This window comes from Neolamprologus multifasciatus, chromosome 22, assembly GCF_963576455.1.
Source record: "Neolamprologus multifasciatus chromosome 22, fNeoMul1.2, whole genome shotgun sequence".
NCBI lineage: Eukaryota > Metazoa > Chordata > Actinopteri > Cichliformes > Cichlidae > Neolamprologus > Neolamprologus multifasciatus.
The window spans coordinates 21,396,504-21,410,704 of NC_140459.1; the positions used below are offsets into that span (position 1 = coordinate 21,396,504).

Consider the following 14,201-nt stretch of genomic DNA (forward strand, 5'->3'; position numbering starts at 1 on the left):
ACCGGCTGCAGCTGCTGCTCCCAGGCCTCATAAGCCTGTCGGTGGCTGCTAGTTTTCAGTCAGGGTTGGATTGCCTGTCTTTCCCTGGCAACAAGCCCATCATCTCCTGGTCACAGCGTTTTGTTTTTGTCACAGTCTGGTGGTGTGACAGGGTTCCCCAGGGTGCTCTGTTCAGCCCCATGGCCACCCACCAAACCGCACCCACCCCCCCTCAGTCAGACGTTTCTGAATTATGGATAAGTCTGGATTGCTTCTTATGAAATATGAATTTTAAAAGGGGGAAAGACCTTGGAAAAACAAAGTCTCAGAGCCTAATGACCCCAGTAGTACCCAGAATGTGACTTGTGACTACTTATTGGAGCAAAAACATCTGTAAATTATCCCGGGGTAGTCACTGAGGTAACTTTTTCTCCCTCATCTGAAGGGGTGCATATTTCTCCTAAAGTGTTTTCAGAGAATCCAAACCTAGAGCAGCGAGTGAGGAACAACAGGAAGGAGGAGAGAGGATGAGATAAACCGCCCTCTCCTTCACTCGTCTCCACCACACGCTGCTGCTGCAGGGAGGAAGAGGGACTTTATCGCTAGCCTGCAGTGAAGTCAGTTGTTTCTAAATGAAGGATTCGTGTTTTCTACCTATTGGAGCTGTCAGAGAGGAGAGCGAGTGCGTCTCATTCCAGCAGCAGTGACTGGAGCGCACACGGCAAAGAAATAAGAGGGAGGAGAGGGAAGCGCGTAGACTGACTCAAGCGTGAGGAGGCTTCCAGTACACCGTAAGACCGGGACTTGCGTGATCGTGAGTAAAAACAACTATAGGATTTTCTTTAATTTCTGCAAAGTAATGGGAGCAATGTGTATATGATTCTTGGCGTTTTGAGTTTGCGCATTTTTTTTTAAAGTGCACATAATGTTTATATAACTTTTCTCACTATTGAGTAACTTATCTTCTAGAGCTTACAGCTTTCAAAACAACTTTAAAGGCGGGGTTGCGTTTCCAAGAGTAAGAAATCCTTCTTTCTTTAGTTCTTTTTTTACTTTAGATTTGGGAGCCTTGCACTATAAAACACCGGTGACAGCTAGAGAAATGCTTTTGGTTTAGACGTTCAGACAGTCATTTGATTTGTGTGATGTTGTGTGCCATTTATATTCATGGCGGAACGAAATGAATAAGCCTTCTGCTCACTGTCACAGGTTGAAGTGAACTCAAGATATAGCGTGACGGAGTAAGCTAAATGTGCCGAGCGGAGATGGAAAAGCGCATGTGTGTGTGCGCGCGCGCGCGTCACAACGTGAAAGATTTGGTGCGTAAGCGCCCTGTCATGTATCATTTCCCGTTCACTAAACTACCGCCGTTAACGGGCTCCACCAGCCAGCCACGTGTTGTGCGTGTGTGTGGTTGGGGTTGAACACACCAGAGAGGGGGGAAAGGAAAACCAGAAACATGTAATTTCAAGCTAGGCTGCGCTCACAAAATGCACGGGACAGCGATTAGTCACACGGGTATGTATGACTGCTCACTGTACAGCAACAGCGGTGACTGACACCCAGTTTATCATACTGGCCGTGCTAAGAGCTGCCTGATGTTCTCTGTGTCACCAGTTATTGTCGCTCCTCTGATATCCAGTCTAATAGGCCCGTGTATGATGGATTCAGGAACCTCGGGGCTTAGTAAATTGATGCTCCAGTCTAAGCCATCTTCCTTTGTTCATAAACTGTGCTTTAAAAAAAGAAAAGAAAAGAAAAATAGGCTGTGCGAGAAGCTGTGAGACAGACCAATACATCAATGTCATAATTTGTTTTTATCCTCCCAGTGCATCCTCATTAAAACACCGTTTGAGGTGACTACTTTGTTGCTTAGGGGGAGTCACACTTCGCTCCTAGCAACTTGACATGCTCCCTCTCTGCTCCCTGCCTGTCTTTTATCACTCTCTCTGTCTCCTTTTGCCTCATTGTATTTTTCCCCTTTCTCTTTCCTGATGATCAGCGTCCATCATTCTTGAATAGGATCTGAGTGGAGCTCCCTACCCAGTGGGAGGTGAGCTGACGCCCCAGGGCTTAGTCTGTCACCTCTAATTTTAAAATTCAGTGAAATACTGTGCAAACGCATGTATGTAAGATAGCTAAAATAAGCATGCAGTTTTCATTATAGTGCCTTGATTTACTGTTAAACAACTGCGTAAACTGCGTGACTTCAGAGTCACATCTGTCAATCAGAGTTCCAAACTGTTTTGGGAGCCAAGCCAACTTTATTTATAAAGCGCTTTAAAAACAGTAACCACTGACCAAAGTACTGAACAACAGACTTAAAATATATCATATAAAATAGAAAAATAATATTTGAAACATATTTTATATAAAATATATATAAATTCAACAAATACATAGATTTTAAAGGGGAATAAGTCATACGTAAAAATGTTTAAAAAAGGGATAAACTAATAACAAAACTCTGCATGTACACTAACCTATTTATAATGCCATCCACTCACAAATAGTGCAAATTGTGGCTTTTAAAGTAGGCCCATAAAGGAAAATGGAAGCCAGCAGTGACTGTTTTATTTGCCTCTTTGTAGTTATAAATCACTTTAGTGCAACAGATACACAAGATAACAAGCACTATATGCTTATACTTGCTGCAAAAGGCAGCTAACACTCTTCTTTAACTTCTGGTAGCAAGCATGGTACAATTTCAAGCCCCTGTTATATTTTTACTATCCCAGAAACTGTAAATTAGACTGCTGTAATCATTTGGTTTAAATGAGCATGTGGTTTTCATTAGAATTTGGTTAGTATTTCATTATGCTAGCAAATAGCGAAGAGATATTAATGTTATTACTGTGACAATAATATACTTAAACTAAACCTATGATGCTCATTTTTAATTCCTGAGTGTATTTGCATGAGTCACAGTTTAATTTAAGTAATCCTTGCTTATTTTACGCTGGCCCAGAGTGCATCCCTCCCTCTTCTTTTAAGTCAGTTTTCTTGTGATTGGCTGCCCCTCATAAGCAGAAGATTTGAATGGCTGGTGGTTGGGGATCACATCCAGAGCTGTGCACCTGAGATGACCATACAAGGTGTGTCTGCGCTCTCTGACAGCATAAAGAGCTAAGAGAGAGAAACCTGTCTGAATCTGAACTGCTGGTCAGTCTTCTGACCAGCAGTCAGAAGACTGACCTTTTAGTTCACACGGTTTACTTGTAAATATGCTGATCCATGTTTCTGTGTATGATGGAAACATCTCTATTTTTGTAGCAGCACATACTGGAATATATTGCAGCCAAGCTCTGACATTCTCCATTGCTTTTAAATAATTGGCAACTTGCCCTGGTCAGTCAACACACACACATAGACACACACACATGCACACAGGTAGGATTTCCTCTTTTGTTCTGTTGTGTTTTTGGAAGATGTCAAATGTCAGTAAATGATTTTAGGGTGTATTTGTGTAAAGGGTTGTTTAAAAAAACTTCTACACATTCAAAAAGTGTCACATTTATATGCATCTGTTTTGTTTTTTAGTTTATTTATTTTTATTTAGTTTATTAAACAATAAAACGCTGAAACAAGAGTTCATTTAGTCATGTAGACATGTCAAGATGTTCAAAATGAACTTCAGTATGGGAGGTTCATCAAAATGGGGAAGAAAGGCAATTTAAGTGACTTTGTATCTGGCATGGTTGTTGGTGTCAGATGGGCTGGTCTTGATCTGATGAGATTGTTACACACGACCGTCTCTAGAGTTTACAGAGAATGGTCCAGAAAGAGAAAATATCCAGTGAGCAGCAGTTCCTTGGGAAAAAAAATGCCTTGTTGATGGGAGTTTTCAGAGGACAATGGCCAGACTGCTTTAAGCTGACAGGAAGGCAACAGTAACTCAAATAATCCCCCCTATTTACAAGCAGGGTATGCAGAAGAGCATCTCTGAACACACAACACATTAAACCTTGAAGCAGATGTGCAACAGCTGCAGAAGACCGCACCAGATGCCACTGTTTTCAGCTAAAGTGACTAATACAATAGATTATGAGGGGCCTAATGCAGGTATGCTATCGAGTTAGACCTAAAACCAGAACAGTGTTCAGTATCAGACAGAAAATGCCAGTTTCTGTTTTTCACCATTGTGGTGACTCCCAAGTGGTTCTATCTGCATTTACTGTGATTCCCACAGCCTGCGTCCATCATTTAGCTCCCACTCTGCTGCCGATGAATTTTGCTACTTGGAAATCGGGCATCCCGCACCCCCACCCTCCCACCCCTTCCCGAGTGGCACAGGAGTTAGCAGAGCGGTGGCATAGTGCAGACGGATTATGCTCTCGCGTAAATCTGCTGTCATTTCAAAACTCTCTGTTACAAGAGATTCTCTAATGAGAAGCCCTCTGCTACTCCCTGTCTGTCTCCCTCTTCACTCTGCTCTCTCTCTTCTTCTCTCCTTTTGTCTGTCTCCCTCTCCTGTCTCTACCCGTTTAATGGATATTTTTTTGCTGTCAAGGCCTTTTCTTGCCTCTGTGTTTGTGCGACAGCAAGCGAGAGATTCTGTTTGAAGTCGACATGTAGAGAAAAAGGCCTCGCGTGTAGCGAAAAAGGCCTCAAGTCTTCAACTCAGACGAGTTTCTGTTGCACTACAACCTAGGTTTTTCATTTCAGTGTTGCGTCCAATTACAGATACGGAATACAACGAAAGGGATAATGAGGTGTCGAATAAATAGAATAGAGCAGTTGACCAGTCAGGACCAAGACCAATCACAGTTTATTTAAGAGCAACTAAATCAGCTGTTACTATCAAAACGGTATGTGTCTTATCCCAAGTTGTGATGGTTTCCCACTGTTGCCTTGTGAATGGAGTGAGACTTTGAATGGATGTGATGTGTCTGAAGATTTTGCATGGAATGGGGCAAAACTTGGAATCGGATGATGAGCAGATCCAAGGGAAGTGATGGAAGACTGTTGTCTCTCTATATGATTGTACTCCCTATCTTTCCTCCTCCCTCCTAAATTTGATCCTACCATCTACTCCCAAACCTAAATCCCTATTCCCTAACCAGCCAGGATGAAGTCTGCTAAACATCCCCACATTACCCTGCCTTTACCCCCCTCAGCAGACAGAGTGTATTAAAGTAGAGCCCAGGAGGGAAAATATTTGGGAGTGGATGTACACGCTGTAACTCAGTCATAACTCGGGGCCTACTCGACTGTCTGTTTGCCTGTCTGGAGACACTGTAATACTTTTACGGGACTTAGTAGGCTCTGCAGGGGAGAAGACTCGTGAGACAACAGACAAAGGGAGTGGATGGCTAGAGGACAGGGGGTGTGGAAGGGCACACTGTAATGTTATATTGTAAAGACAGAAAGGATTAGAAGTGGCACATGGCAATAGATGCGGCAAAGGTTTAGTTTATTGGAATTCCCATCAGCTAAAGCTCAGCAGCATCTATTCTTCCTGGGGTCCACACAGTGATATGAGGGACACAGTGAGAAGCGAGGTCGTGCAAGGTGAGGACTGAAATAGCATGACTGGAGAGACGTTAAGAAAAGAAATGTGGTTGGACGAAGCAAATGTAGAGGTCCGAACTGGTGACAAGAAAGAGGATGTTGCAAGACTGGCAATCAGACGGCCACAAAAAGCAAGAATGAGAAAAATGAAGAGTTTACTGTAAGGATAATCAAGGCCATTGTGCCAGCAGTGTGCACGGAGTGGCCCTAATCAAAGGTGGTGGACAGAAGACGTAAGAGCGAGCGTTGTGCAAATTAAGAACAGGAGACAGCGAAGATCTAATGGTTTATGGGAGTTTAAGAAGGGTCAAGAGGAAAAGGGAGACAATCTGATAAGATATGCTGTTGACTCTCTCCTTCTCCTTCCCCCAAAGCATCATCCCTCCATCTCTCCTCATTTGTCCTCATTATGAAGCAGCATGTTCTATTGAAAGAATGATGAGTTTTAATTATGTGCTCTTTGCAAAATTTATTATAACTGAGTGTACTGTTTTAAGGCAGATGACCTATAAAAATATAACAAAGCTGCTTCCCTGTTTATTTTTTGAAACTTTTTAACCTTTCAAAAATGCATGTACAATACGATAAAAACTGTAAGTCACCCAAACCCACATACCGCACACACACACATAGACACGCACATGCATGCATGCGCAAACCAGGCTTAATGTAGTCTGTTAGGATCGTTAGCCGAGTTAATGTCCATGCACTTGGCCCAATGGGAGCGTCTGTGTCATTCTCCATGCTCCCTGAACAGATATGGCGATACAGATATAGACCTGCCCCTGGGGAACACATATACACGCTCACAAGAACACACTCGCACCCATAGATATGCAGATGCCTCATCTTGTGACTCTTACGGGCCGTGGTGGACGGGAATATTAAGCTTATCTGTGGAGATGTTTGGAGAGTGCCAACCCTGTCACATCTGATTAGCTTGATTTTGGCCACGCCCCCCAGTCTCTTGTCATTTAGCCCCTTTCTCTGCCCCCCTCTTTTTGTAATTCTACTTTCTGTTCCCAATTATTTATAGCATTTTCCAGAGAAATTTCAGGCCATACACCGAACTGTTTTTCCAATCACCTGTTCTCAAGGCAATCTGGTGTCCTTACATCATTTTTTTTTCCTTTTTTTTTTTTACATTTATTAAAAGAACACGGATTTCTTTGTGCTTCAAGGCAAGCTTTGGATCAACATATAAATTGGTTAGCTGTACAACATGCCTAATACCTTGGTTGCCCTCTCCTCTCCTCTTTCTATCTAGTCTCGTGTCGCTCTGCTTGACAGGGCAGGAAATCAGTCTCATTTCTCCTTTAATTCGTTCTGATCAAACATGTCGCTCTCAATCAGCCCTATTTGATTAGGAGATGCACGTATCACAGCCCACCAAGCAGGTAATGGCTGACGCTCTCATATTTCAGTGCGCTACAGCAGCACATGTGTCTGTGTGAGGTATGAATGTGCAAACCTTAGATACACACATTACCTCCCCCCAAAAAAATGGATTTAGGCTTGTGTGTGACTATCACACACTTTATTGGAAGTGCTAATGCATTTTGTATATTTAGAAACTCAATCGATTCCATGTCTCCCACTCAAGTCTTTGTTCCATGCTTCTCTGTGTTTTTTTTTCTTATCATCGCAGATCTTTTGAACAAGCTTTCTAATCTCACCCATCTCCTCTCCTCACACAGAGATATGGGGTGTAGGCTCCCAAAGTTGCGCAAGACCGAAGAGAGGCACAGCCCAGGAAATATCTACTCCACCCTCCGACGTCCTCAGGTGGAGACCAAAGTAGGAGTGGCCTACACCTACCACTTCCTGGATTTCCTGTTGGGAAAAGAAGGTATGAAGTGCAGCTCCACGTCCTGTCAGTCGTCTCTGTTTAACAGACAGAAACATGTCCCCATTTATGTGTACAGGTGTTTTCTTTGTTCTTCTTGAGAGCTCGAGCTGGCCCTGCGTAATCTCGCTGAAACACATACGGCAAGATCGCTGTTCACATCAGCTCTGTGGAGCTTTTTTATCAGCATCCTTCAGCTCATTATATTAGTTATACGACCTATGCCTTTACGGTTTTGATGCCATCCTGTTTTCTACGGTGAAAAAAAAAAGCTCTGACAACCTGACTGTGAGCTCCTGCCAAGTGCCAAACTGACGTTAAAGCGAGCGAGTGAGTAGCTGGCAAACATAGGTGTGTAATTAGCAGCTAAAATAGCCAAATACAGTCCACGGTTACTAGAGGCCAAAACTGAAGGAAGGAAGAGCTGCAGGATACTTGACTCAGTTTTCCAGCTAACCAGTAACAAAAGTTAAAACAGATGCAGAGAGTTATTCCTTCTTAAGTGCCAGAACCATAAATAAGAAACTAAGTCATCACCCATTAGCAGTATCATCTGTCTGTTCCATATTGTTTCAGCTTAGTCTAATAGCTATTGGCTTTAACAAGAGCTCTCTCAGTATTTGTTTCCTTTGTAACCGATAGATCGGTTTTATAATTGATTCTTGGCAGAGCGAATCTAAAGATGCCTTTACAAATTTTAGTTCCCGAATCCTTCTGCTTGCTAACAATCGCTATGACAGCAATGAATGAGTGACTGACTAAATGAATGACTGAAAGAGATTTCAGACGCAGCTCAAATAAGAAGAATAAATCTTGGCCCTCATATGCAGCAGGCAAGCTTCATTCAGATCTGATTCCTGTTTGTCCCAGTTCCAGTCTGGAGGAGGCTCCGAGGAATGTGCCTTCACATTTGGCCATTCCAAAGTGATTCTGAGGAATTCTTTAAACTGAGCCTGGTTGTTTGCTGCAGTTTGCTGTTTTATGTCGAACTCTCCTTTGCTTTGTCATCCTGAACTCTGGTTACAGATTTGTGTGCACGCATGTGTGTGTGTACTACTCATAAAATAGCCACAGTAGCTATTCTAACTTTAAACAGTCAAGTGAAATGTTTAGGTCAGCAGCTCTTGTCTTTTTTTTCCGACATTAAGTATCTTGAGGGAAGAAAGTGGCTTATAAGTTGAAGTTGTTTCTGCGTGCAGCTCCTGTTGCAGTGAGTTCAAAGCCTCTAATTCTGAGATTCAGCTGTTATTGTGCTGCAGCAATGCCCTCTAACATCCCTTTGCTGCTCCCTCTCCCAGTGACAGTGTACTAAAGTGCGACATGCCGCCTTTGGAAATGCGCGTTTTTGTTTGCACCGTTTTGCAAATATGAACAATTGTGTGTCTGATAATGCGTGGGCGTGTATGCTGACTGCGTCTTTAGAACATTTGATGAGAATCCTCAAGAGGCCTTTGGTTTCTAAAAATACTAATTCTGCCATTATGCCGGTGTGGTCTGTGGAGAGAAGGCGTGAGGGGAAAAATAGGGGTGTGAAGGAGAAACCGTTGCGTCGAAGCCTCTTTGCCTTATGGCTTAATGTTTCTAAGACCCTCTGCTGTGCACTTCATCACCTGACAAGGAGAAGCAGGTGCGAGCAGCTCACCGAAATCCTTTTTCTGTTCGAGTTTCAAATGCAACAGTGTAACAAACAGCAGGCACAAAGCCACAGCCAAGTGGCACTGGTCCGGTTGCCAGTCGGCTTCGTTTTCAGCCAGCCCTGTTATGTTTGGCAAGTGGGTTAGGCTCTAGTGTTGGCAGAGAGAAATATGGCAACCCCAAATGGTGGTGACCAAAACAGACAATAGACATGAGGATTGCTTGTCTTCCTTGTTGCTGAAGGCGGTAGCAGATAAATTGTCTAATCACATGTGCTGCAGCATACACACATATAGATACAGGAGGACCACACACACTCTTACACAGTGATCATATAAGCATCCACGGTGCTACATTCACACACACAAAAAAACACTTCATAGCACTAAGTCAACAGAGTTAGTGTTATCTTTCAACAGACAGGCAGGTCATTTATATGGTAAACTCACTGACGCCACCTGAGCTGCTTAAGATTGGTAGACTATTTTAGGATAAACACAGCTACTATGAATTGATTGTGTGTGTGTGTGTGTGTGTGTGTGTGTGTCTGTGTCTGTGAGAGGGTATATGCCGGCCCCTCTCTCTCCATTTGTGATAGAGAGACCAAGAGAATTGAAGGATTCCTGGAGGATTATCTGATTGTTTGTGGAGATTGAGAGACCTCATTCCCAGCAAAGGGATTTATTTGTATTTGTGTGTGTGCGCGTGTATGTGTTTGTGTGTATGTAGGAGGCAGATAGAGGAATCTGTATGTCAGCCTGTGTCATTGAGGAAACCCACGGTCAAATGCGTGCTTTAATTCAATTTGGCTTCCATTAATAGTATTATTTCCCTGCCAGCGTGACTTGATGACTCCTCCACAGTAACGAAAAACAAATATTTTCCCTGGTGCCGCTGTGAAATATGGGAGACTGGATGGCTGTTTATTAAACTAAGTTGTGTTCTTGGGAAGAGGAACTTAATGTTCAGAGTGAGGAGGAGCACAGTGTGATTTCTAACTTGACCTTTGACCGCTGAGTGATGAAACTCACCAGAAACAATGTTGCTGATGATACAGTATCAGCCTTTGTTTTCTGAGCTCTCGCAGTGGTTGAGCTAAAAAAGAAAAAATATTATTTGTTTTCCATGTGACTAAGCCCAGCTCCAGGTCACGGCAACCCTGTGATTAATCCAAGGAGGATAAGGAGAAATATGTTCAACATTTCGGGCATTTGCCCTGCGGTTCACACATGGCCATTTATTTGGTTTGTCAAGGCGCGTCTCGTCACGTGACTCCCTTCTAATGTCTCCTTTGGTCTTATTACTCTCCAGTCTGCTGTAGCTTGACAGATCGTCTCGGCTTGGCGAAAGGTACCATGATCTTCATTATCGCTGCTGTAACACTGATCGGTTACCTCGACATTGTCAGCGTGAATGTAGAGTATGAAATCTAACAGCCAGGTGTCGCATTTAAACCTGGCCGGCTTTGGTGTGGAAGATCTGCTCAGTAATGAACAGAAGAAAAGAAAAAGAATGGAAAACCAGGTAGAAAAGAGTGGAGAGTGCAGTCATGGTGGTTTATTAGAGAACAGAAGACACAAAAAAAAGAAGAGTTGTGGTGAATGCTAGCTGGGTCTGGTGCGGGGAGGGGAACGAGCAGCTTGTGAGTGAGGAGAGAGGAGAAGTCGAGAGCTAGAGGTGTGAGAACGAGTGAGCGGGAGCCAGGACTCTGCCGACGTGTGAGGAAGGAAGTTAGGTGTGATGCTGTGTGACTAACGCTGGTCTCTGGAGCAGACAGCGAGGAGCTGAACTCTGCTGATGACTTTCTGCTGCCCTGCAGAGATGGAGACCCACTCGGCTCATTAAAACTTACAACATGTGTCTAATGCTCAGCTCTGTGTGTGTCCCTGTGTGTGTGTGTGTTTGTGTGTGTGTAGCTGGAGTTGTTTGCGGTGCTTTTGCATACCTGTGGGCAAGTTTATTTTCGAGCAGAGTTATGCGCACAGTTTTTGCAATGGTTTTGTGTGTATAATTGAAGTATTTTTTGTGTACTTCACTCACACCACAACGTTATGGCGGATTTTTCCTTACATGGCCTTGCTATTAGAATATCTCATGTGATGCATTTGGCATGCCACAGATCCATCACTTTGTGGCATCTGCACATTGCCTGACACATTTTTTTTTTTCAAGGTAAGCATATCAACATTTTTCAAAACGGAGAGCTTGTCAGCCTGACGTAGTTCAAATCATTCCATTTTTTTTCTTATGCAGTTTCAGTCTTATTGGCAAAAGGCCTTGAGAGAATGCCAGCAAAGATGGCAGAGAGATGCTATGTGTCAAAAGTGAGCCAGACTGGAATTCACAGCATCACAAGTACATGGGCACTGTATGTGCCTTAAGCGCCACACTGTGTTCTCACCACAGCAAAACCTTTTCTCTCCGGTTTGTACTCGTCAGCCATTTTTTGTGAACCCGACGCTTTCTCTGAGACATTTCTCATAAAGTGTGTGTACTGAGGAGATCGTTCCTCCATTGTCAAAGCTCAGATACTGACCGGCAACTCTCATAACTTGGAGCTACATTCCTCAAACGGCGGGGGAGCTCCAGGCTCCTGGAAGTTGATTATTTTATAGTCACTGTTTTGGCACATATCCTCGCCTGAAACCTCTGCAAGTCATTAGAAGGCTATTTAAATAAACGTGAACCTCCAGCAAGCAGGGGGATAAGCCTTGAGGGTGGCTGTAAGTAGTAATCCCCATGCATCACCTAGCAGGCTTAGCGCAAGCGCTTTCTTCCTAACGCACGCGCACACTCAGACAACAGAGGCAAAAAGATGGCCCGCACGCACTCGCGCATTCGCTCGCACAGTGATGCTGTGGCACACATACACTGCAAAATATGCTTTACAGTCACACATTTAAATTCTGGGATTTGTACAAGGAATTAATAAGCCCTTTCAGGCAACTACAGGAAGGGGATGACTCTCACGCTCTACATGTAGCTTGTGAAATCATGGGTCAAAAAGTGAGACATTGCCTTTAGCCCAGTGTGGCAATGATGTGGTCAAAGCTGAGACAAAAATAGAGGATCCACAGAACTGTCCCACAGTTGCTTCTTGTGCCCATGAAACAATGTATCCTTGGATTAGTCTCTCTTTTAAGCAGTTGTAGTGTGTGGATGGACATTTTGATAAAAACACTCATACTTACTTAAATGTGCACTTTGCCCTCTTAGTGTCAAACCCCAAAAGTCACAGAAAAAAATACAGTTTGATACTGATGCACCCATCAGACTCTTTCGCCCTTCTGACACTAACCTCCCTGGCACCACAAAACTCCAGCCAGCTTTTCGGCCCTGAGCCGTTCCCATTCTGGAGCAGAATCGCATCCTCCCTTTTAAATCCCACAGTGGCAGACGGTATAAATGAAGTCGCTTCCCAGCCTAAAGCACTTGCAGAACACCCTAATAACTTTCTGTATTCCTGTCGGCATTAGCTGCAATGCCTCGACTGCATCTCGTTGGTGGGTGAGTGCCAGCCGTGCAGAGCTAATGACGGCTAATGACTGTTTACGGTGACAGGATCGTTGTTATCCCCCCCCCCCCCACCACCACCACCACCACCCTACCCCAGTCTCCAGCTGTTATTATTATTATCACTGTACTGCTTTTGATAAGTCCCCACAGACACCCTTTTAAGTGTTTGCCTGATGAAAGGCTCTTGTGGTTCCAAGCATTTATGCCAAAATGATGTGATGGTTGGATTTTCTCTGGGAGTTTTTTTTTCCCCACTTTCTTTCTCCCATTGTTTCACTGAGATGGGAGTCAGGAGAATGTGTCCTCATGTGCTTGTATCCCTAACATACAGACACCCAAGAAGCTGGCAAGTATGTGTGTGTGTATGTGTGAACATGCCAGATGATGAGGAACAAATTGAAAATGAGATGGTTTGCACATTTTCTTTCCCTCTCTCTCTCCATGTGTGGATGTCTGTGTGTTTTGTGTGTGTGTCTAGTTAATTTATTCAGGTTATTTTCTCTTCTCCAGACCAATGCAAATGAGATTGAATGGGGAAGGATGACAAGCATTCAGGCACAAACAGACAGCCTCATCTCTCGCTCTCTTTCTCTGCTCTCCTCCTTCTCCAACCCAGCTCTGCTAACCGACTCGTTCTTTCTGTCTGCTGTTTTCTTTACTTGTCTTCTCTCTTTTTTTTTTATTCCCCTCCCTGCCGTCCTCCTCCCTCTCACACACCTGGCTTCGCTCAAACACCCAGCCACGTGCATGCTTCCTTAAAAGCCTGTAAACAGGCAGAGAGCCTTACTACAATGCACCGACCTCAAGAGGGTCGCTCTCACAAACATTGCGCTCTCCCTGGTGGATTTGCCTCCATACGATAAGCCCTGCTAACCATTTCCACTGAAGTAAACGGGTTTTCTTTCCATTGTGTTTGGTAATAAGAGAAGCAGCTCTGTGTTAGCGATTGCTGCTAATACCGTACGCCCAAACAGGCGATGTGATAGCATTGTCTGTCAAACCTTTTGATGTATGTGTGTACGTGTGTGTGTCTGTGTCGGGGGGAAAGATGTGTTAAACTCTCTGTTAATATGGGCGAATGTGGTTCCAAAATAAGCACTTTCCAGCATCTGTCCATCCATAACAGTGTGTGTCCCTGCACACTTGTGTGTGTTTTCCAAAAGCCAGACTGTGCTGGTGACAGTGAGGACAGAGGCTAATAGTTCCAGTGTAATTAGTTTCAGATTTAGCATGAAGATGCCATGTGTTGTTGTTCAGTGTGAATTATCATAATGAAACATGCTCCATCTTTGTTCCTTCACACCCTTTGTCCCTTTGTCTCTTTCCCCACCTCTGTTTTTTTTTCTGCCCCCACCTCTTTGTTTCAGCTTTTATCCACTCCTATGTAATTCTCTGCCACCTTTTACAACCTGCTCCTTATTTCCCATTACCCTATCCTTGTATAACCTTGTTGTTCTCCCTTTCCTCTCACCCATTTTCCTCCCTCCAGAGGTGCCGGTGTCATCAGTCCTTTGTCTGTCCTCTGTCAGAGAGCTGCCGGTTCAAGTCAGGGAGCTCTACGCACAGGGTTTTGTCCTGGTTGCCGTCCACCCTTTTGTTCACCCCTGCGGGCCCCGCCAAGCACACATCCAGCGCCAGCTCCACCGGGCGGTGTTGGTCCGAGAGACACCGAGGTAAACCTATTAAACATGTTTATGCCTTGAGCAACTGTACC

At 44.0% G+C, this 14,201-nt stretch overlaps 1 protein-coding gene across 2 annotated transcripts in view; it reads left to right on the top strand.

Annotated features, from left to right (window-relative positions):
- Positions 1 to 14,201, top strand: part of rftn1a (raftlin, lipid raft linker 1a) — a 26,041-nt gene continuing 11,840 nt past the window's right edge. Inside the window, exons 1-3 of one of the 2 annotated variants that reach the window (XM_085148230.1) lie at positions 1 to 793; positions 7,188 to 7,339; positions 13,977 to 14,160. In XM_085148230.1, coding sequence (XP_085004356.1) covers positions 7,192 to 7,339; positions 13,977 to 14,160 — 332 coding nt within the window. In that variant the 5' untranslated portion in view covers positions 1 to 793; positions 7,188 to 7,191. The other variant, XM_085148231.1, reaches the window with a different exon arrangement.